This window comes from Sturnus vulgaris, chromosome 2, assembly GCF_052056855.1.
Source record: "Sturnus vulgaris isolate bStuVul1 chromosome 2, bStuVul1.hap1, whole genome shotgun sequence".
NCBI classification, from domain to species: Eukaryota; Metazoa; Chordata; class Aves; order Passeriformes; family Sturnidae; genus Sturnus; species Sturnus vulgaris.
Genome location: NC_142244.1, coordinates 57,899,605 through 57,919,780, shown reverse-complemented (window position 1 = coordinate 57,919,780; position 20,176 = coordinate 57,899,605). Strand labels below are relative to the sequence as shown.

General features: G+C 41.3%; 2 protein-coding genes and 1 long non-coding RNA gene across 4 annotated transcripts; 1 reads left to right on the top strand and 2 right to left on the bottom strand.

Moving 5' to 3' along the window:
• Positions 1-2,243: 2,243 nt before the first annotated feature.
• Positions 2,244-6,366, bottom strand: LOC148224802 (uncharacterized). The gene is made up of 2 exons (XR_015801466.1): positions 6,097-6,366; positions 2,244-4,920 (listed from the first exon to the last, which is right to left on the bottom strand). It is a non-coding gene; the product is annotated as an uncharacterized LOC148224802 (long non-coding RNA).
• On the top strand, positions 6,307-9,232 carry NUDT15 (nudix hydrolase 15). The gene is made up of 3 exons (XM_014868813.2): positions 6,307-6,518; positions 6,632-6,822; positions 7,350-9,232. Exons 1-3 carry the CDS (start codon positions 6,364-6,366, stop codon positions 7,493-7,495), a joined length of 492 nt encoding a protein of 163 aa, XP_014724299.1. The 5' UTR covers positions 6,307-6,363; the 3' UTR covers positions 7,496-9,232.
• Positions 9,220-19,332, bottom strand: MED4 (mediator complex subunit 4). 2 transcript variants are annotated; one of them, XM_088159674.1, is made up of 8 exons: positions 19,197-19,332; positions 16,948-17,014; positions 16,425-16,595; positions 16,004-16,061; positions 14,969-15,055; positions 14,040-14,171; positions 11,862-12,034; positions 9,220-11,078 (listed from the first exon to the last, which is right to left on the bottom strand). In XM_088159674.1, the coding sequence occupies exons 1-7, from the start codon at positions 19,313-19,315 to the stop codon at positions 11,862-11,864; spliced, it is 807 nt and encodes a 268-aa protein (XP_088015800.1). In that variant the 5' UTR covers positions 19,316-19,332; the 3' UTR covers positions 9,220-11,078. The 2 variants fall into 2 exon arrangements, with proteins under 2 accessions (XP_088015800.1, XP_088015799.1); XM_088159673.1 differs by lacking the exon at positions 9,220-11,078 and adding an exon at positions 11,275-11,683.
• Positions 19,333-20,176: the final 844 nt, after the last annotated feature.

Genomic DNA, 20,176 nt, shown 5'->3' with positions numbered 1-20,176 from the left:
TTCGTATCTCAGGGTGTTTCCGCGCAACGCAAACATATCCATTTTTCCATAAGACAAGGGAGAATTTTTTTTAAGTGAAAGTGGGCATGTTTAGATAGATATGAGGAAGAAATTCTCTGTTGTGAGGTTGGGAGGAAGTGGAACGGGTTTCTCAGAGAAGCTGTGGGTGTCCCATCCCTGGGAGTGTTCAAGGCCAGGCTGGATGGGGCTCTGAGCAACTTGGTCTAGTGGAAGGTGAGACTGCCCATGGCAGGGGATTTAGATAATTAGATAATCTTTAAGGTCCTTTCTAACTCAAACCATTCAGTGGTTCTATGACTGAACTGAGCTCTAGTATTTCTAGGTATTTTGCAGCCTCTTCCCCATGCCACAGCCCCCATTTCTACCTCACACAGCTCCATGCTGTACCTCCCACTCTGCAATTCATTGTCTATACTTCTGCAGTGGCCTTGACTCAGGGCACTACGGAACTGAATTAGGGGACAGGTGTCCCTGCAGCTAGTGACCAGACCTTGTGATTCACAAGGAGGCAGAGCTTTTTCCTTTAAAACAAAATGGTAATTAGGAAAATAGCATTGGCCTGGGAAATCGGAACAAGAATGTCCTCCATCAATAATAAGGTTAAAATGCAGTTACTTTCATACAGTATGAACATCAAAGCAAGATTTGATGTGAAGGAAAACCATGTCGGAGCAGTGATTCTTCTTGAGTATTGTAACTTGAATTATCCAATAAATAACTGGATGAGTTGTCTCTTTTTCTTCTGAAACTGAAAATGCATTATCATAACTTCTCCTTGGGCGAATATTGCAAAAGAGGGAGTCATACTGGTTATTTTGCTCCCGGTCCTCCACTGAGCTGGTGTTATTGTCACCTGTTAGCACTGCAGTGAGCTCTGCAGAGTGCTGAGCTCTGCAGCTCTGTGTGAAGACACACAAGGTAAGAGTATGTGTCACTGAACCTGTAAGCAGCTGCAAAATTTTGATAGACCAATCAATATTTCCCACCATAGCTGATAAAATATTTCTTCTTGCCAAGAGGAAGGGAAGAAATAGCACTTGAACTCTGTGCTGTTTCTGCCCTTTGTACATACAGTGGCTCTTCACTAGTCACAAGACCTGCTGCAGTTCCATCACAGGACAGTACAGGGATGCCATTGCCACATACAAAGAAATCTTAACTCCAGGACACTCCCCAAAACGACCTCTGCCCTAGAAAGGATTTGCAACAACGTTTAGAGGATGTAATGGATCTTGGCAAAACTTTAAACCTTAAGCTTAAAAGCTCAAAGCTACTGTTCAGAGATAAGTAGTGGCTGCAGGTTAGGAAATCAGACTTATATCCTGACTCAGTTGCTTGCTGCAGGGAAATTGGACAACTCTCTCTGGGCTTATAATTAATTCTTGGCTTAGCAAAAAGCTGTAAGACATTCAGATTACAACTACTACTGTATCTTCTTCTCACTAGGACAGACTTATCCTTCCAGTTTCAGGAAGAAGACGGTTTTTTACCTTATACATCGAAAGAAGAAATGTCACATGGTTGGCAATGTCGAAGGACTTCTAGAAATACTGAGGCAGCTGCTGCTATTAACTGTAGTCTGATACATGGCTGTATGGAGAATTTTAATTATCCGGATGCTGTATTGTCTGATTTCCTTCTTGGCTGTGAAAACTCGTCTAACTGGACTGTAAAAACGCCTGGTTTTCTGTCTGATCACCAGTGCCACCATCTGGCTTGGACTGTCAGCACAAGGTGGCTGTAAGCCCAATTTAAAACCTTAAAAACAACAGTTCTTGGAAATGACACATTCACCTTTTCTTTACTTTGTTAGAGACACAAGAAAAGACAAAAAATCTTGGCTACAACCAGGCAAATTCCTAGTGAGTCCAGTATATACTCACTCAGGTTGGTATAGGCTCAGCCTCTTCCAATATCTGACCTGCAACTGCAGAAACTGCATGAGGAATGCACTGTAGGATTCCGGCAGATATCCAGACGTTTTGCTAAATCTCCAGAAAAAGATTCCATCCTATTCAAAGTTTAAAATTGTGATATTTCTTGCTAAAGTCAGAAAAAGATTTTTAACACAGGATCGAGGCCCTCTCTGAAAAGCTGTATTTAAAACTATAAAAGGTACATTACAAATGAGGTAGAAGGAGCCAAGAAGTTTTAACAGACAACAGACACACAATAAAGTATCCTGTTTGAGGCCAAATATAGCATCCTGTAAGGCTCAGGCATTATGAATAGACATTAATTTACTTTATTATGAATTTATCACATTCACGTAGTGACAATGGTGCAATCTGATTTATTTCCCAGATCTTGTAATCTACACTGGTTGATACGTTATAGTTGAAAAACATCAGGAGAGAGGGTCTTGCCAAGAACATCAGAATGAGGAAGTGAAAGCCTTTGCCAAGGCCATGAGTTCAGAGGGCAGGAAATTTCCAGGAAGAGAGTTATCAGGGCCTTAAAAAGCATCCCAGTACCTGTGCAGAAAATCACCTTGAGATTTCCAGAACACTTCTAGCTGAAGACAGGAGGGAAGAGCCCACTTTTTTGTTATGGTAGATGAGTAAACAGGTTTAGCTGATGAATCAGCCAAGGTCAGAGCAGAAAAACTGACTGAAGCAAAGTGAGAAGAATCCTTCAGTGGTGTCTACATTGCCTGACATTGTATGTCTCACAGATGGTGAATCCTCTCTGCATTGTTTGTCTGCAGGAGTACCATCATGGATGTCTCTGGACAAGCTGTAGGTTGCTAAGGGGACCCTCAGGCACAACTAACAACATGAAACTATTCACTGCACCCATTGCAATATGAACAGATTATTCTATCTCTCCTCCCAATCATACAGAAAATATAATCCAGGGTCCTTCCCTGAAGGTAGTCCAGTGTATCTCCTGCAAGGATTCTGATATTTGTGCTATCAAACAGGCATTTAATGTGTGCACTCTCAGGTCCGGATAGGTGCAGTTTTCTGCAGAATACAGTATGAACATAAAACACTAATGCACCATCTCTTCCCAAACAGGGAAGGCTCGTAGGTGAAAGGCTCAGTGAAAGCAAAAGGATTGCAAAAATGATCTTTCATGTCGCTAAACTGTGGAGCAACTTGCCACAGATGCTGCAAATGATGAAAATTTACATGGGCTCAAGAGGACTCTTGGTAGGTTAAAGAAGAGAAACAAGAAGAGGGTTAGTAAATACACAGAAGTCACCTCTGCCTTGAGAAGTCACTGAGCCACAGAGGGCTGTAAAATTGTAGTCAAAAAACCCTGTCATGATTTCTTGCCTACTGTATTCCAGACATCCATTCTGGACCTCCAGGTACTATCCTAGATAGATAAGGAATAGACACTTTTATATTCTTCTGATTCAGGGCTCCCTGGGATTGAGTACACCCAGAAGTTTCATCGAAGCTGAAGCACAATCCAGCTTCACTCGTTTATGAATTGCCCAAGGTCACTTAAAGTGTTAATGACAAAGCTACAAATAAAACACAATTGTCTCAGCATCTTCACTCATTCCAATGACTCAGTCCTGTCTGTACATGGCAAAGAAATAATTAACAAACAATGAAGACAGCAAACCTATAGTACAGCTCTAATTTGTCCTACTGCTCTTGCACACACTATTATTCTCTCCATATGCAAACATGATCAGAGGTGATTTACATTTCAACATAAAACCTATGTGTCACACTTTGCCTAATTTCCACTAATAATGCTTATGAAGCCATAATATTACAGAAAGCAATTATTTATGATAAAAGACAGCCATTTAATGAAAGCATGTGGTGTCATGGAAATAATTTTGCTAAAATAAAAGTGAGGAAACAGTTAACAATGTTACATTTTCGGTATCAGGGTTCAGGATAACAACCAGCTGTTTGAATGCAAGAGAAGAAAAATCTTTCAAGTTCAAGTTTCAGTCAGGATGCTGGCAGGACTTTGGTGGCATGCACTGCTGTCACATTCCATTCCACCCAGCTTCTGAATGCCAGCTTTGCAATGTAAAATATTTAAATATAATCCTTACATCTTCCAGTTCATCCTTCTGCTAAGCAAATGCGAGTATATAGTAAATTCCGCAGCCAGGGAACCATGTGTATGAAATTCTCAGAAAGATGGATGTTTTCTGCTTGTGCAGCTGCTTTTCAATAAACTGTTGTACAGCGTTATGCTTTTCTAACCTGTTTTCCTTATGTGTGCTCTTCTTAGGGAACAGCCATATAGTAATTTTAATCTGACATAAATCTGGCCTGTCTCTAACATGGTTAGTCCCACCATTCTTGTTCCCAGCTGCTCTGACTCACTGCCTTCCTCATTTATTTACCTGAGCTGGAAGCTGCATCAGGGAACACATCCTACTAAAATCGTAATCTCTGTCCCAGTTTGCTGAGTCAGGTTTGGCTTTGTGCTGTGTTTAATCTGATCGAACTCTGTCCACTCCCTTCCCTGTGCCACCCACAGCATGCTAGAAAAGAGATTAATGAAAAAGAAAACAGGGTTTTTCTGATCCAGATCAGCTCAGACATACAGTTCATTCAGTAACACTTCAATCAATAAAAGCCTTAGCATAAGGAATGAGGGATTAGGCCTGAAAAATATCTGCCTCTTTTCCAGTAGCTGCTGGACACATGCTGGTTTAAATACACTGTTTTAGATGTCTCACAGAAGTACTTTCTCAGATAAAATATTAATAAACAAGTTTATAAGTATAAATAAATCATAATCTTACAGGCTTTTCAACATACTACTGTGGCAGAGGATTTTGCTACTTTCTCATTCTTGGTTTATTCCCATATCTTTCTTCAGTGGATGTCTGTTCATCACCAAACTCTGAAAACCAGCCTATATTTATTTCCTGATCTTCAAAATCTGGCTGCATAGGCATGTCCTAAATAAATCCTGGAATGAAAGCAATTAGAACAGATTCAGACAACAAAATCTTTCTTTTCATAAAGTATTCTTTATATTAATGATCACAAACGTAAGGTGAAAAAATTGAAACAAATCTAAACATCTGTATACAACCAGATTTCAAAACCTTTAAAAAAATTAGCCATTTTAAAGTGTTGTAAAAGGGTAATACTTCACATCTTTGTTGTGATCAAGAGGATGGTAGAGAGGAAGGGAAAATCTTGGCATACTAACTTTGATATGGCTTTTGTAATATCATTGTCTTTATAAAATATAAATACGGAAGTGATATAACTGATATGTCCGGTGTTTCATCTGGAGATTGGGATACTCCAGCTGTACTGGGGAGACAGATAAAAATGAATGAGCTTGGTTTATGAAAAATCTTGTTACCTTGGCCATTTGCCCAAGATTTATTTTTGTTATTACTTACTACTGGGATATAGGCTGACATCACAGTTATGCAGCATGGCCAAACAGTGTCAAAGGGCAAGCTTGCTTCTAGCACACCCAGCCATTCACTCCAGACATGCCCTTCATGTCAATGCTATCTGATGCTGTATTGAGCCACTTCAGGCAGTTAAACCCCAGAAAACTGATCCCACAAAATGTGATTAAGCTTCAGCCAGTTTGGCCCTCTGACCTTGATGTGTAAATAAAAACATCTGTACATGTGTATTTTAAAACTTTACAAAAAAAAAAAAAAAAACTAAAACCAAACCAAACAAAAACAAGCAAAAGCAAACAAAAACCCAAAACCAATTTGAAAGGTCTGCAAATAAAAAACGTTCTGTACTGTGATCAATAGGCTAAAGAAGGGGAAAATCTGACTAACTTTACAGTTGTTTATAAAGAAAATGAAACCTTGTATCTTGTATTTTACGTATCTCTGTAATTTATAAAAATGTGAGAATGAAGGTAAAGATTTGCCAGCAGAAACTTTTATTCTCTTTCAGTCAGGAGCTGTTATTCCTCCTGGGGAGCTCTGCTCAGCTAAAGCTTGTAGCTTCCTTTTTAAATAATTCCAACTTGACACTTCAGCGTCAGATTCTTCACAGACCAGAAAAGTCTGAACCAAAGAAGGCCCACTTTGTAAATTCTGAACAAATCTTCAGTCAAGGACCGACTGGCTCCCTGACCTTCAAAAACCGAGTCGTATCTTACTTTTTTCCAGCTGCCCTCATTTGCACAAATGCCTTTTGTATTCCGGTGACCCCACCAGTCCCTGCGCATTCAGAGGCAAGGAACGCCAGGCAAACAGGAGGACAGGGCACCTCTCCCCCTGCAGCCTGCCTTGGAACCTCGCCACCGACGTCAGCACCACGCGCATCCTGCGCGCTCCGCACACCGCCCCGGCCAAGGACCTCCCAAAACCCGGGATCCCAAACCCTGATTGGCGGGACGGAGCCTCGCCGAGCGCCCGGGGCTGCCATGGGCGAGCAGGCGGCTCAGCCGCGGCGGCCCGGGGTCGGCGTGGGGGTGGTGGTCACCAGCGCCGCGCACCCCAACTGCGTCCTGCTGGGCAAGCGGAAAGGCTCTCTGGGCGCCGGCACCTACCAGCTCCCCGGAGGCCACCTGGAGTTCGGGTAGGAGCCCCGCGCCCTCCCTCCCCGCCCTGCCCTTGCCTTGCCCACCGTGCCCTGCCTGAGGCGGCCGTGCCTTCCCCTCCCCTCCCCTGCCTTGCCTTGCCCGCCCGCAGGGAGAGCCTGGCGGAGTGCGCGGCGCGGGAGACGCTGGAGGAGGCGGCGCTGCGGCTGCGCCACGTGCGGTTCGCGTCGGCCGTGAACGCGGTGTGCGCGTCCCAGCGCTACCACTATGTCACTGTGCTCATGAAGGGCGAGGCCGAGCCGGGCGCCGAGCCGCGCAACCAGGAGCCCGACAAGAACGAGGGTGAGTGACCATCCAGTTCCCGTGCCACGGGCAGGGACAGCTCCCACTAGATCAGCTGGCTCCGAGCTCCAGCCAGCCTGGCCTTGAACGCTCCCAGCTATGAGGCATCCACAGCTTCTCTGGGAAACAAAAAAGCTGCTCAGGCAGTATGACTCTGTATGCAACAGAGAACTTGTCGTTTCTATATGATCCATCTAGACTCGCAGAGGAAGAATTGCGTAACAAAGAATATCCTGAGTTGGAAGGGACCCCCAAGCATCATTAAATCCCATTCCTGGCCCTGCATGGGGAAACCTCATCAATCCCACATTGTGTCTGAGAAGGTTCTCCAAACACTCCTTGAGTTCTGTCGGGCTGCACTACGGAGCCTACTCCAGTGCCCCACCACCTTTTCCTAACACCGAGCCTAAACCTCCCCTGCCACAGCTTCATGCTGTTTCCTTGGGTCCTGTCTTACCTGTCTTAACTCTATACTCTGATTTTAATTATTTTCTTATTTTTCTTTTTTTTTTTTGTTTCCCCTACAGGCTGGGAATGGGTCAAATGGGATGAATTTCCTCCAGCAGATCAACTGTTCTGGGCCTTACGCTGTCTAAGAGAGCAAGGTTACAATCCCTTTTCAGAAGAACTGGATCATCTAAAGGGGTACACAGGAAGTCACCAATTAGAGTAAAAACAAACTGTATGTTATGTAAACATAAAGGATATAAATCTAAAGGGCAGACTTACTTTTTTGGCATAGAAGAAACAAAGATAGAAAGTGCTCACCCTGCCCATGTGAAAATACTATCTTTCCCAAAGAAGAACATGCCAACTGTTTCAGTGCTCTTCCCATATTTCTCGCAACAGTTGTGTCTCGTTCCAGACCCATTTCTTGGTTTAGTAGTTAACAATTAATGTTTGCTTTTACAGAAAACTCAGTGTTGTATCTAGTTAATCTTTATATTGATGAACAGCCATTTGGAAGTCGGCACTAACCAGGGAAACTTACTTACTTAAAAGCAGTTGCAACAAAACATTTAAACCTGCTTTCCTGTAATTACTAGACTAATTTTAAAATTTAGCCTTTTATTTTAGCTTCAGTTATGAAACTACTGTCATGAACAAAAGTTACATTTAATAGAGAGTGCCTTTTTTTCCTGCAGACAGCAGTATACACTCGAAAATCAAAAGAGTATTATAAATGTGAAAAGATTGTCATGATTCATTGCAGGGAATGAAAATTCCCTGACCCTTCTTGCCAGTTGCTTACATAACAAAGTTCTGTTTAGAGCCTCAGTTACACTGAATTTATCTGCAGGAATGTCTCAGATCTCTGCAATTGATCTCAATTTGTTACTGAACTCTTGGAATGGAGAGGTACCTACCCTACTAGGCTGACACAAATCTCATTTATATGTGTAGCTCCATGGCAAAAATCATACTTTGTGGCTAATAAGAGTTGTCAGTATTAAACAGCAGAGATGGGTGTAATTCTGTATGGCTGGCTACTGAGATTTGTTAAAATTGTGAATTTTCAGTTTGACTGATTAAATGACAGAGTTGTTAGTGAATGAAATTCACAGTACCCAACAGTACATACAAAAACAGGGAGTTCATATTTTAATTTTTCTAGAATCTGCAAAAAACCAATTTTGATTCTTTTCCAGCTGTAGTCACTAAGGTATCAGCAATTAATTTTAGGATACAACTTTTAAAGAAATCACTAATTGGCTCATTTTTTTCTTCTCAGGGTTCTTTTATAACACATCTCTTGTCTGGTTCCTTTAGATATACGCATTGTACAAAAATGTAAGATATCTTTAATTTCTTTTGAATAAAACACAGGCACAATACTGAGAGACTTAAATCGCCTGAATTGAATTCTCAGTTTTTAAAAAAAATCAGCTTGAGGGGTTTAAAGCTCTTCCTTACTTTGAACATACATTTTTTTAAATGGAGATGGCCCTTCTTGCTGAGAAATAGACAGAGTGATGAGGCATAAGGATGCTACTGCCCCTGGCAATCCTCCTGCTTAGAGTTTGAAGTATTAATTATGTGCAACTTCCCATAGGACAGACACCCATTCTCTGAAGTGAAGAAAGAAGCAACATTACCTAGCAGTCTTGAAACAGGAAATATCACCAAAAAGTCCTTTGCTATTGTACCTTTGTAAAAAGCTTATTTTTCTATTCAAAAGTGGAAATTTGGTTCCTGAAAGCAACCTTATGTACACTGAAAATTATTCCGTTCAGCTGTCAACAAAGAAGCTGTAGGAAGAGTTGACAGATGTCCTACCCATCTGTCACAAAGAATAATGAAGAAAAAAATTATTTAGTACAATTTTAAACTTTAAACAACATCTAGGTCCTGATGAGAGAAAAGGGACCGCTGTAAAATGCTCTGTCATGCAATAAATACTTTCTTGGCATATTTTGTTCATGTTTATATTCATTCTGTCTCTTGTACACAAGCAGACACTGAAATGAGGACACAAACAGTATCTCCATATGTCAGCATTTCTGTATCCTTTCTAAATTGACCGATTAAAAGACTACAGTGCACTACTGCAACCAGCTGTCAGCAATCCCCAACTTAAATAATTTTGTTTGTATGTATCACACATTTATATTTCCCACTCCTCCAGAAAATGTGGTTCTCAGTTGACTTCAGCTGCTAGGATTCAGTCCTTTCAACTAAGTCTTTATTTTGATTTTTGGTACTTTTGCTAAATCTATTATGTACATATCGAAGCCACTGAATAACAGAACAGTCAGTTACCATATCATGGTTCACTAAACTGTTTGTAACTGACAGAATCCACCTAAAATGGCATTAATTACCCAGCATTGAGAAACATCATCATGAACTGTACATAGCTTGGAGCACCTATGCAAGGAAACTGATTAGGATGCATCTAATTCCCAGAGTTTGATTTTATGCTAAGTGAACTGTGGGCAGAGTTGTTGCTTTACCTCTTTCTTAAATGTAATATATTGGTCCCATTTAATTCTTTAATAGAGTAACTAACAACCCAGAAAAAGAAGTGGTCATTGCTTCAGTTCCCTCTAATGTTGGAAAACAAATCACCCATCTCCACAGTGTTTCAGCTGGTGAATTACATGATACATAGAAGAGTTTTGGGTAGACTGTTAACACTACACTTCCCATGAGTATTAATTAGATATTTCTGTATTTTGTTTTAAGAATGTCCTTGTAAGTTAGAAGATAAAAGAGACTGGTGAACTGTGTCTGTGTGATGTGTTAAGAGAGAGGCATTTAGAAAGAAAATAACAATTCCATTGTACAAAGCATTAAGAAACTCCACCTTGCAATACTGTGTATGATTCTGATCACACATGTTTTAAGACAAAACCTAATGTGAGCTAGAAAAGGGGTAGGCAAGGTTAACTAGGATGACTGAGACAGGACACATCTACTGGGATTAATGTGAATTAAAGAAGGAAGACATTGGAGATAAGCACACAAGAGGAAAACATGATACTGAATAAAGGTTACAATATGTATGTATATGAATAACTTTAGACTGTGAAAGAGGTGACAGTTTAATAACTCTGAAAATACTTCTATAAGGAACAGCTGAGATAAAACCAAATTCCCCATGTCTCTGCAAACAAAATCCACTGCCCCATATTACATAACTGAATGTGACTGAAGTCCTTCTCCTTTCTACATCCTTACGGAATTTGTACATGTTGGTCACAGGTGGCAACATTACTGACAGCAATGTTTGAAAGATTACTTGAGCAAAGGAGGAATTACCTGATTCATCAGATACTTCCTGTGAGGAATCTACAAAATGGAAAAGGGAAGAGAACTGTGATCTGTGCTGCAGGAAGCCATGCTGCAGGACAGAAACCTGTAACTGTCAGGAGCAACAGTTCACATGACTTTTGAAATTTTATCAGAGTTACCTAAGAGAAAAGCAAACTCCTTAAGCAAAACAGAACAAGGAAAGGAAAGCCAAGGGAAGGGCTTTTGAAAAGACAAAATAACATTGCAGTTGATGCAGGAAATGCAACTGCCAAAGTAAACAAATTAGCAGATTCAAAGAAGTGAAAAAAATAGAGGTGACAAGAACAAAAAAAATCCTTGAGCACTTTCTTTCATCTGAAAGGAGCTAGATCTGCAGCATATCCCGAAGTGTGTCACCTCCAGGTCTCAGGACACTTAACCAAGTACTTGAGGCAGCTTTGTGGCTGGGCACTCGCTGCCTCAGGGTCTGCCCAGCTTTGTATGTACCTGGAAGGGCTCACCTGAAAAGGAAGGACAGGTTTTCCACTTCTGATTCCTCTTCAGCTGCTTCTAATGCTGAGTGGGCATTTTGCACAGGGAAAATGGAGTACAAACTTCTGAAACTCAATCAGAATTCAACCACATATTGGGATAAAATATGCTGAGTATTGAAGTTACATGGCAACTCATCTAAGATTCAAGTTTGGAAAATTGAAGTTAGATCAAAGCTGAGTTTATTTATGACAAATCATTCATTATATATTACAGTAATTACAAACTCTTTTATTACACCTTATTGCCGTATTTTTGTTCTTGATACACAGATGATCAAGAACATGGATTTAGGCAGTAACAAAAAAGATACTAAAATTACAAACTTCATGTTTCATTCTTGTGGCATAGAAAAGGCTATCATCAAAAGAGTAATCTTACTAATAAACATAGAAGGGGATTCCCCTTACACCTTTTTTCCCAAGAACTTATGTTATCTAACATATAGTAAATACATATATATAAATATATATTTACACATCTCTTGCAAACATACATTTACACAATCACTGAAAATCTGACATCTTTCTCCCAGCAGACAGCTCCCAGATATTTCTCCCGGCTCCCAGAACATCTAATAGGAAAAAACAAGTCGATAGTCCAAATTAGTCACCCTATTTCTGAGCCAGCTGTTTTCTTCTCCCTACACAGGGCTGCTGGTGTAACAAAAGGATATTGCAGTTTGTGACAAACAGCATCTAACCTACCTTCTCCACAGGAAAGGTCTACTAGGGAAACTGTCCCCCTCATACCTAGTCTGAGTCACTGCTGCTGCTTGAGGAGTCTGTTGACATAACTTCTACATCATCTTCATTCTCTTTATTGTGTCCTGGAGGCTCCAGCATGAAGTCATTACTATGATTAGGAGGTAGCATGTTCATTGACATATCACTTGACTGCCAAGGATACTGAGGAGCAAGCACATCTGAAAAAAAAAAAAAAGAGGCACAATCAAGAAAACTTTCAGTTTTGTATATTGACAAATTCAACAAGACAGCTCAACCAGAACTTCAATTTAAAATCAAATCTTGAAATCCTTTTTGAATTTTGGACATATTAATCCCTCCAGTAACAGCTGAAAAACATCTCATGATGGAGCAATTCTCTAAGTGTAAACGTCTGCTCTGCCAGAGAGGCCCATTTATGCAGGTGGCTCTTGATAACTCACATAGTCAATACAGAGCTTTTCACCTTCAAAGCACTGTTTGAACTGACTTAGCATTCACAACTACTGGGAGTAAGGAAAATTAGCACGGTCTGTCAGTATGCAAAATTAGATTAAAATATTAGATTAAGAAAAATATTCAGGCAGACCATAAAAGTTCAGAGCCTTTATCTGAACAAGCTCAGAATGGAAGCCAGTGTTTTACATTGTTTACACAGCTTCAATGCTAGAACCAGTCTGTTATTAAATCAGGCTGAATGTGTGTGCTAAGCAGCCTCAAAGTTTGGAGGCTACCAAGCAGTCCAGAAAACCTACACATTCACTAAGGACTCAGTAACTGGACATCTCTGCAGGAGTCTCCAAAAGGACTAGGTCCCATAATAACCATTCTCAGGACATGCCTCCACGCACCAACAGATTCAGCATCCCTACTTAAAATGCAGCTTCAGCTTTCTTGTAAATCAATGTTTCCCTCTTACCTTGACAGTCTAGTTATGTGAGAGTTTAACTTGACAGAGGAGCCCAAAACTCAATTAACAACTCTACTGGAGGAGTTTAAATCTCACATTTTCCAGCTTCTCAAGGAAAATTCCGAAAATTCCTGAAAATTTCTTTCAGTTCTTAGAGACAGCACCCAAAAGTAAATGGATCAAGTCTGCATCCTCTAAGGCAAAGGAGCCAGCCAGAATGGGCTCTACCAAAGCACACACAAAAACATGCTCAAACTCTAACAGGAAGACACAACCTTAACATTTCCTCTGACCATATTTCAAAAGAACAGCAAAGATATGTGGGCCAATCCTCAGCATTTCTCTAGTGGGTTGCTATGGACAGATGTCAGGGCTCTACTCCCATTCAGTTCACTAACCCATTCTATCTGAGGCCAGAGATTTACAAAGTGAGATGATACAGAATTTCAAGTCACTTCCTAAGACGTGACAACAGAGTTAGACAGATGATCAGAAACAGAAAATCCAAATTTACTATTTCTCCAATGGAGTCGCAAGAGGGGTTTTTTAACAAATCAGCACGATTTTTGAAAAAAGCTTTCTATAATGCCTGTTAGTGGCTTAAGAGATATGTAAGAACTGTTACAGATCTCATATGAAGCCAAACTAAGACTTTTTCCACCATTTAGTTTAACCACGGTAGACCAATACTGCACAGGTACAAAGCAACTGAACTCTTGATTCAATTACTGTAATTTACTGCTAAAGTCAATTTTTACATGAAGGAATGAATCCCACTGAAGTCAATGGAAGTGCTCATTTCACAAAGCAATTAAGGGATTAAACCTTGATTCTCACAGTCAATGTACTATCTCTGCAGTTGTCCCCTGCCATGTCTTTTAAATCCAGAACTTCTAAGCATAGACTCAAAGAAAGGTAGGGAATGACAATAAACCACCTTTCTTCCAAATGCAGCTTTCACAATTCCTTATTGCATCACCACTAAGCAAAAGCTACTCTGAAAGTGCTTCTTTCTAAAATGTCTGAAAATCACTTAATTATTTATTTAAAACATATGAAGGTAATTGAGTTTTGTTTATATTGACTTAGCTGTAGTGTGTGCAGTCTGGCATGAAATTTTAAAAAATTATGCAATTTCTAATTACCTTTCTTTACTAAGTTTTCACTGCTAGGGAAGAACATTAACCACAATTTTCATTGCTTTACCTCTGATTTGGCCTTGCTAAGGGAGATGAATAAGTGCTGTGAATCTATAAGCAATAAAGAAAAACAAAACAAAACTGAGTTTCACTTACCTGGAAGTCTGCCTGCTGCAAGTGCGTCCCCTGGTAAGTGTCCATTGACTCCATTGGTAGATGGGTTGTTCATCTGACCCAAGAGACCACTTCTCATTTCCAGATCTGTAGGATATGGCCTACGTGGGTCCCCTTTAAGAAAAAAAAAAAAGATAAAGAATGCTTTGAAATATTTAACAATAGTCTTTTAGGCATTAGTTTTAGCTTCAGAGTCTAATGACCAAAAAACCTCATATTCTGGTTGCTTGGGTGAGCAACAAGCATCACACCTGTTTTATTAAAATCCAAGTCTGTCTTTCACTTAGACTTTCTTTGTTCATTCAGACTTGGCAGGAAAAGCATATTTAAAAACCTCCAGATAACCCAAAGCAACTAAAACAAAAAAAAAACCCATAATGTTTAAAAGATATCTTTGCTCTCCTCAGCTAAACAGCAAGGACAGGAATCGGATCAAACACATTTGCATTTTGGACAAAGAGGGTATTACCCAAAACTGAAGCATGTCATAGTAAAAGTTCTGCTTCTGACTCCACTGTTTACTAACATTCTCTGAAAGAATATTGTAAGGGGCAAGAGGAAACATAACCAATCACATAGAAAAGCCTTTAGCATACTTGGCTTTGACTTATAATCAGGGTAAATGTTCAGGGGAAAAAGGCAAACAAAGAAGAATAGAGGAGGCCAGTCTGTTAATGAAGACCAGTCTGTTAATGAAAGCAGACAGTTTCATAACCTTTTGGAGACGTATGTGAAGTATGTGAAGTCCACAGGACTTCAGATATCCATTTTTGTTGAAATATTAGATAGCCAAAAACAATGTTATTCCAATAAACCCCGGAGATTATCGCTGTATAAAAATATTGTAAGACCAGATATTAACCATGACTTGTTATAAAAAAAAAAATCTACTGCATAAACACAATAGTTACCTGGTACCCAAGTCAGAGGGGCACAAACAGCATTGCTAGCACTGATCCTATGGGCATATTTAATTATTTCTTCAGAGGAAATGGCACCTGGAAGAATGGAAAAAAAATGTTGCTGCATTCTCAAGAGATTGCATCATTTGATAATTTCAGAATATTGGTCACCAATATCTAAAAGACTGGGAATGTGATTTTGCCAAACATGAAGAGCCTGATTCAAATGCAATGACTGTTTATAAGATTCTCTGACTATGCAAAGATGAACTTTGCAGTAAACTGATTTTACACACACAAGTGCAAATGCAATATCAATGGTTCTCCAACCTCCTGAAAAACACAATCTCTTAAACAAGTGTACTTGACAAGCACAAAAAAAACCCTGCTAAAACTTCAGCTCCTGCTTTACTATAGAATTTTCTGTAGCAAAGAAGGTTTTTTTGTTCATTTAATAATTATAGACTTTACCCAGAGGAGTCCATCCAAATATGCGCCTGTACTAGATTAACAGAAACTTTAGTAAATTCCTTGATTTTCTAGGTTAAAGAGGCATAACAAAATGATAAAAGAAACTGGAAAAAAAAAACTGAAGAAGATGCATCCCCCCTCAAAAAAAAAGTTTGTTTAGCTTGGTAAGTGCCACAGAACGGCAGGAATTGCTACCATTACAATCTAGTATCACTAGCTAGTCAGTCTTTCAAATACAGAGCATATACACACAAACATTCTCTTCCTTTTCTTAGCAAACCTCCTGAGGCAATTTGGTAAGGTACTTAGGTAATCAGATATACTATTATCAGTCCAAGAAGATTACTGAGACACTTTCATATTAAAATATGTTTGCCACAAAAAAAAATTAAATCCTGCTTTTATTCTGAGGAAATTGTTAGAGCTTCATAATGAAATGGAAATTTGTTTAGACACAAAGCTTCTGAAATCTGTGACAGCAGAATTAAAAAAATTAAAAAGGCCCAATTTGAGCTCACTAACAATTTTCTTTAGAATTGCATTTACGTAGTATGTACAATCATGGATACTCACCTTTTCGTGCTTTTTCAATTGATTTCAGTTTTTCCTTTGCTTGATAAACAGCTGTTGCCTAGTTGTAAAAAATAAAAACCCACAAAGTAAACAAAATCTTCAATGCATCTTCAATTTATAAATGTCTACATAAAGTCAGCTCTCTGAATAAATCCTTTAACTGCACTTTAAAAGAGAAACTTTCATGAACATTTTCAAAATACACAGAAATTAAGTAGGTTTAGAAGAAAATTAGCATTTAAAAAAAAACTTAATACCATGATAACTAAACAGTGTTTGACTACTGAGAAAAAACCCAAACCACTAAGCTCTTATGAAGTTTTAAATATTTAAATCTTCTCAAACTAACAACACCACTTTGCCCAGAACTACCTATTCTACCAGAAGATGCTTAAAAGCAAACACATCATTATGAACTTACCAGTATGTGCTCTGCTTCTTTTAGCTGTTTCTGCAGCTGCTGAATATCATTATCCCGCTTTTCTACTACCTTTTCTAAAAGCTGCATTTCATGATGGATTTTCCCCTGATCAACTGCCAACTTCATTAGCTCTTGAAACTCTCCATCCCTCTGAATCAGCAGTTCCAGGATCTATTGAACAACAGTTTTGTAGAACTTTTAATTTGGCTAGAATAACAACACACCCTCAGTCATGGTACAAAGCAGAGAAAACGGCATTCCATAAGAGTATTTTTGTTTGAATGAAAAATTAAATAAAATTTCTTTCTGTTTGCAGAAACAACCTATGAGGCACATAAAAAATGAATAAGCAACAGGAGAACCAATAATGCCTTCGTAGCAGGGCCAAAGCCCCATGACGACCATTAGCTTGAATATAGGCAAAGACAAAGGCAGAAAGTAAGAACAAACAAAAGAATGGAAAAAAATTAGAAGTAAAGCATTATGCTTACACAAAGAAATACAATTCAGAAAGTCAGCTTACCTGGCTCTCCTCTCCTGGTTGTGGAAGCTTTTGGTTTCTTGAAATTGCCAAAATTTCAATTAGTTCCCTGAAAGGAGAACTCAGTTTGCACAATTTTCTAAGGCATTGCCACATCAAGTCATCCCAAAATTACCAGAGTACTGGTATCATTATGAAGGTATCTATGGACCTGAGTATTTTACTTTTTATAGTACAGTGTGGGTAGGGATTTTTCAATCGAGAAAGCACATTTTTTCTTTGTTATTTCAGCTCATGAAGCCCTCATGTATTTGAACTCAAGGAAGGTGCTAAGTTGCTGTTAAACCATAAAAGACATAAGCAGAAGCTGAGAGAAGAAACAGGATAACGAAGTGCACTCATACCCTTCGTCTACTACCTTTGTTTGTCACAAGAGGATCTTCACTGTTTTACTTTTCTCCATTTTTTCCCTGATACACTTACAGTTTAGAGCAATTAAGTCTACACTTTCAAATACCAACAGAGTCTGTTATGGAACTACTTTTTCAACAACTATTTCCACAATTAGCTGTGCATCAAGCACACAAAAAAATATAAAAAAAACATGGTAATATTCTGGTGCTAGGCTAGAAGTGCCTCTCAAACAGACCTCTTGATCACTCTTCCTGATATCCAGATACTCTGCCACTGTTCTGAAAAGCCAGCAAGAACCTCTGGGTACCACAATGCAAATTTTCTGCAAATTCAGCAAAGTTATTTGGCTTCTAAGGCTATGAATGGCACTTCAACCCCATGCAGGAGTAACTGTCTATCTGGAGACAGTGTCCTTAGAGAAGTACTGATTCTTTACTTGGTCCAGTGTAAGAGCTCAGTGGGGTGTGTGAGTAATACAGCAGTGGAGCCAGAAATATCTAAAGAAACATCCCAGTAAAGCTCTAATCTTGGTATATGTTTCTTGGTCACTCCTGAACACTACTATCATTTTAAACAATTAGAGAATAAAGAAACTTGTCACTCACAAAAACTTTATTCTACCTGACCAACACTGAGCAGCACCAAATAAAATCCATTTTAAGTAGGTCAGCTACCACCATCAAGGGCAATGTCATTAAGTGGTATAATTCTACCCTGTGTAAGCCAGATAATGCACAGATGTCGATTCAAAGCTAATGGAAAGGCTACAGATTACTCATGTGGCTTAATTTTTGCCCCTACCACCAAACCAGTATAGTGACTGAGAAAGGCCTAGCCCCAGGGTGCTGCAACACTTTGCTGATCAACAGGAAGATTCACTAAATGTTCTGAGCGTGGCTCTGGGTTCACTGTGGTAGAACGCTAGTTCCAGCATTAAAAAAAAAAATAGTAATTTAGATAAAAAACAAGTTTGTTTTCATTTTTCCATAAACAGATGTTCTCCAGCAACCCTTATGTCACTGTAAAATCTGTGACTGAGGATAAAACTTAACCAGGCACAAGAAGAGCAACTCACCAATAGCTTATCCTACTCTTGGTAATCATTGAGCGAGTGAGCCACATGAATAACACAGATTATTCCCTCTGAAAATGCTTTCCTAAGCTCCTGCTCTCCCTAAGGTGTGGAAAATAATTAGGAACTATCTAAACTTCACTGCCAGCTGTGCCTCCACGACACGGTTGACAACTTGGATGGGGATTACCAGCCTGGTCTCAAGACCGACCATGGACTAAGTACCTGAGCATGTCTATCACTCTGAAGACGAGCTCTGCAGCCTGCTTGGGGTGAATGTAGCACTAATACAGGCAATGGCCAGAACAGCTTATGTCATGCGACACCATCTACCTATTTCTTACTTATGCATAATTTTCAGTGACTAATAAAATGCCTAAAATCGGCGTGTGAATGTGCACTTCACAGGAAACACAGGTGTGAACCAAGTGAGAAAGGCAAGTGGGAGAAAAAACGAAGCGCTCCTTCTCTCTGCAAATGGGAGGCGAGGCACGACCGATGCTTTTCCAGTGGGATGAGCCCCGGGGAGCACTGCGCAGGGCCGGGCCGAACCCGGGGCAGCACCAGCCGCTCTCCCGCAGAGCCGGCCCGAGGACGGCGGGAGAGCAGGAAAACGCGCACCCGAGCCGGCTCGGGCCAACGGTCCCGTCGGGTCGGGCCGGGCCCCTCCCACCCCAACCTCAGGGGCTCCCGCTCCGCCCGCCGCCCCCGCCGGAGGCTCCGCGCACGCACCGCGCCGGGAGCCCTCACCCCGCCCCCGGTGCCCCGCCGCCACCCGGGGCCGACGGGGAGCCGAGCGCCGTACCTGGCCAAGAGCTCGAGATCCTCCAGCGCCGCCAGGAGCCGGTCGCGGGTGCTGCTCCGCTCCCCGCCTCCGCCGCCCGCCGTTGCCCCGGCCCCGGCTCCCGCCGCCGCCGCCGCCATCGCGATCCGGGCGCGGACCCGAGCGGGAACCGCCCCCCGGGAGGCGCGGCAGGCGCGCGGCAGCGCCCCCGGCGGCCGAGGGACGGACGGCAGGCGGCGGCGGAGCGCGCATGCGCGGGGCGGGGGGGGGCGGATCCCTCGCCGCCGGCTCCCGGGGCCTGGCGGGGCCTGGCGGGGCTCGTCCCCGCGAGCTGGGGAAAGGAGGGCAGGGGAGGTCGCTTCTGCCTCGGCGGGGCCACAGGCGCGTCTGGCTGCGCTCTGTTTTGAGGCCTGGCCGCTGCGCCAGGATCTGTGCTCGTTTCATCACAGGGTCATTCAGGTTGGAAAAGACCTCTGAGATCATGGAGTCTGAACAGCACCGTGTGAACTAGACCACGGCGCTAAGGGCCACGTCCAGGCTTTCCTTAAGCACCTCCAGGGATGGTGACTCCACCACTTCCCTGGGCAGACCATTCTAATGTTTAACCACTCTTTCTGTGAAGAAAATCTTCCTGATGTGCAACTTAAACGTTGCCCCACCTGGCTACTACCATTCCAACTGGAATGCATTTGTGGAGTCCCCAGGTCTCCACAGAGAGCCTCCAGATAACACTGATGGATGCTAAAGACACACAAAATAGGATGCAGGTGAAGTGTGTGCAACTGAATTACATCGTCGGGGGTTTAACTCATTCTTTGAGAGTCTTGGTACCCAAAAATCCTTCAGCTGCCCTAGATGAGATGGATGAAATCACAGAATCACAGAAAGGGTCGGGTTGGGACCACAAAGGGTCCATCTGGTCCAACCTCCCTGCTCAAGCAGGGTTGTCCTAGAGCACACTGCACAGGATCCAGAGGGTTCTTGATATCTCCACGGAGAGA

Excerpts from the sequence above, each read along its gene's own strand:
- NUDT15 (XM_014868813.2), top strand. The coding sequence starts at position 6,364 with ATGGGCGAGCAGGCGGCTCAGCCGCGGCGGCCCGGGGTCGGCGTGGGG. Across the intron at positions 6,519-6,631 it reads GGAGGCCACCTGGAGTTCGG|GGAGAGCCTGGCGGAGTGCG; the intron begins GTAGGAGCCCCG and ends GCCCGCCCGCAG. Across the intron at positions 6,823-7,349 it reads GGAGCCCGACAAGAACGAGG|GCTGGGAATGGGTCAAATGG; the intron begins GTGAGTGACCAT and ends TTTCCCCTACAG.
- MED4 (XM_088159674.1), bottom strand. The coding sequence starts at position 19,315 with ATGGCGGCGGCGGCGGCGGGAGCCGGGGCCGGGGCAACGGCGGGCGGC. Across the intron at positions 16,596-16,947 it reads AACCAGGAGAGGAGAGCCAG|ATCCTGGAACTGCTGATTCA; the intron begins GTAAGCTGACTT and ends GTTGTTCAATAG. Across the intron at positions 12,035-14,039 it reads TGCAGCAGGCAGACTTCCAG|ATGTGCTTGCTCCTCAGTAT; the intron begins GTAAGTGAAACT and ends TTTTTTTTTCAG.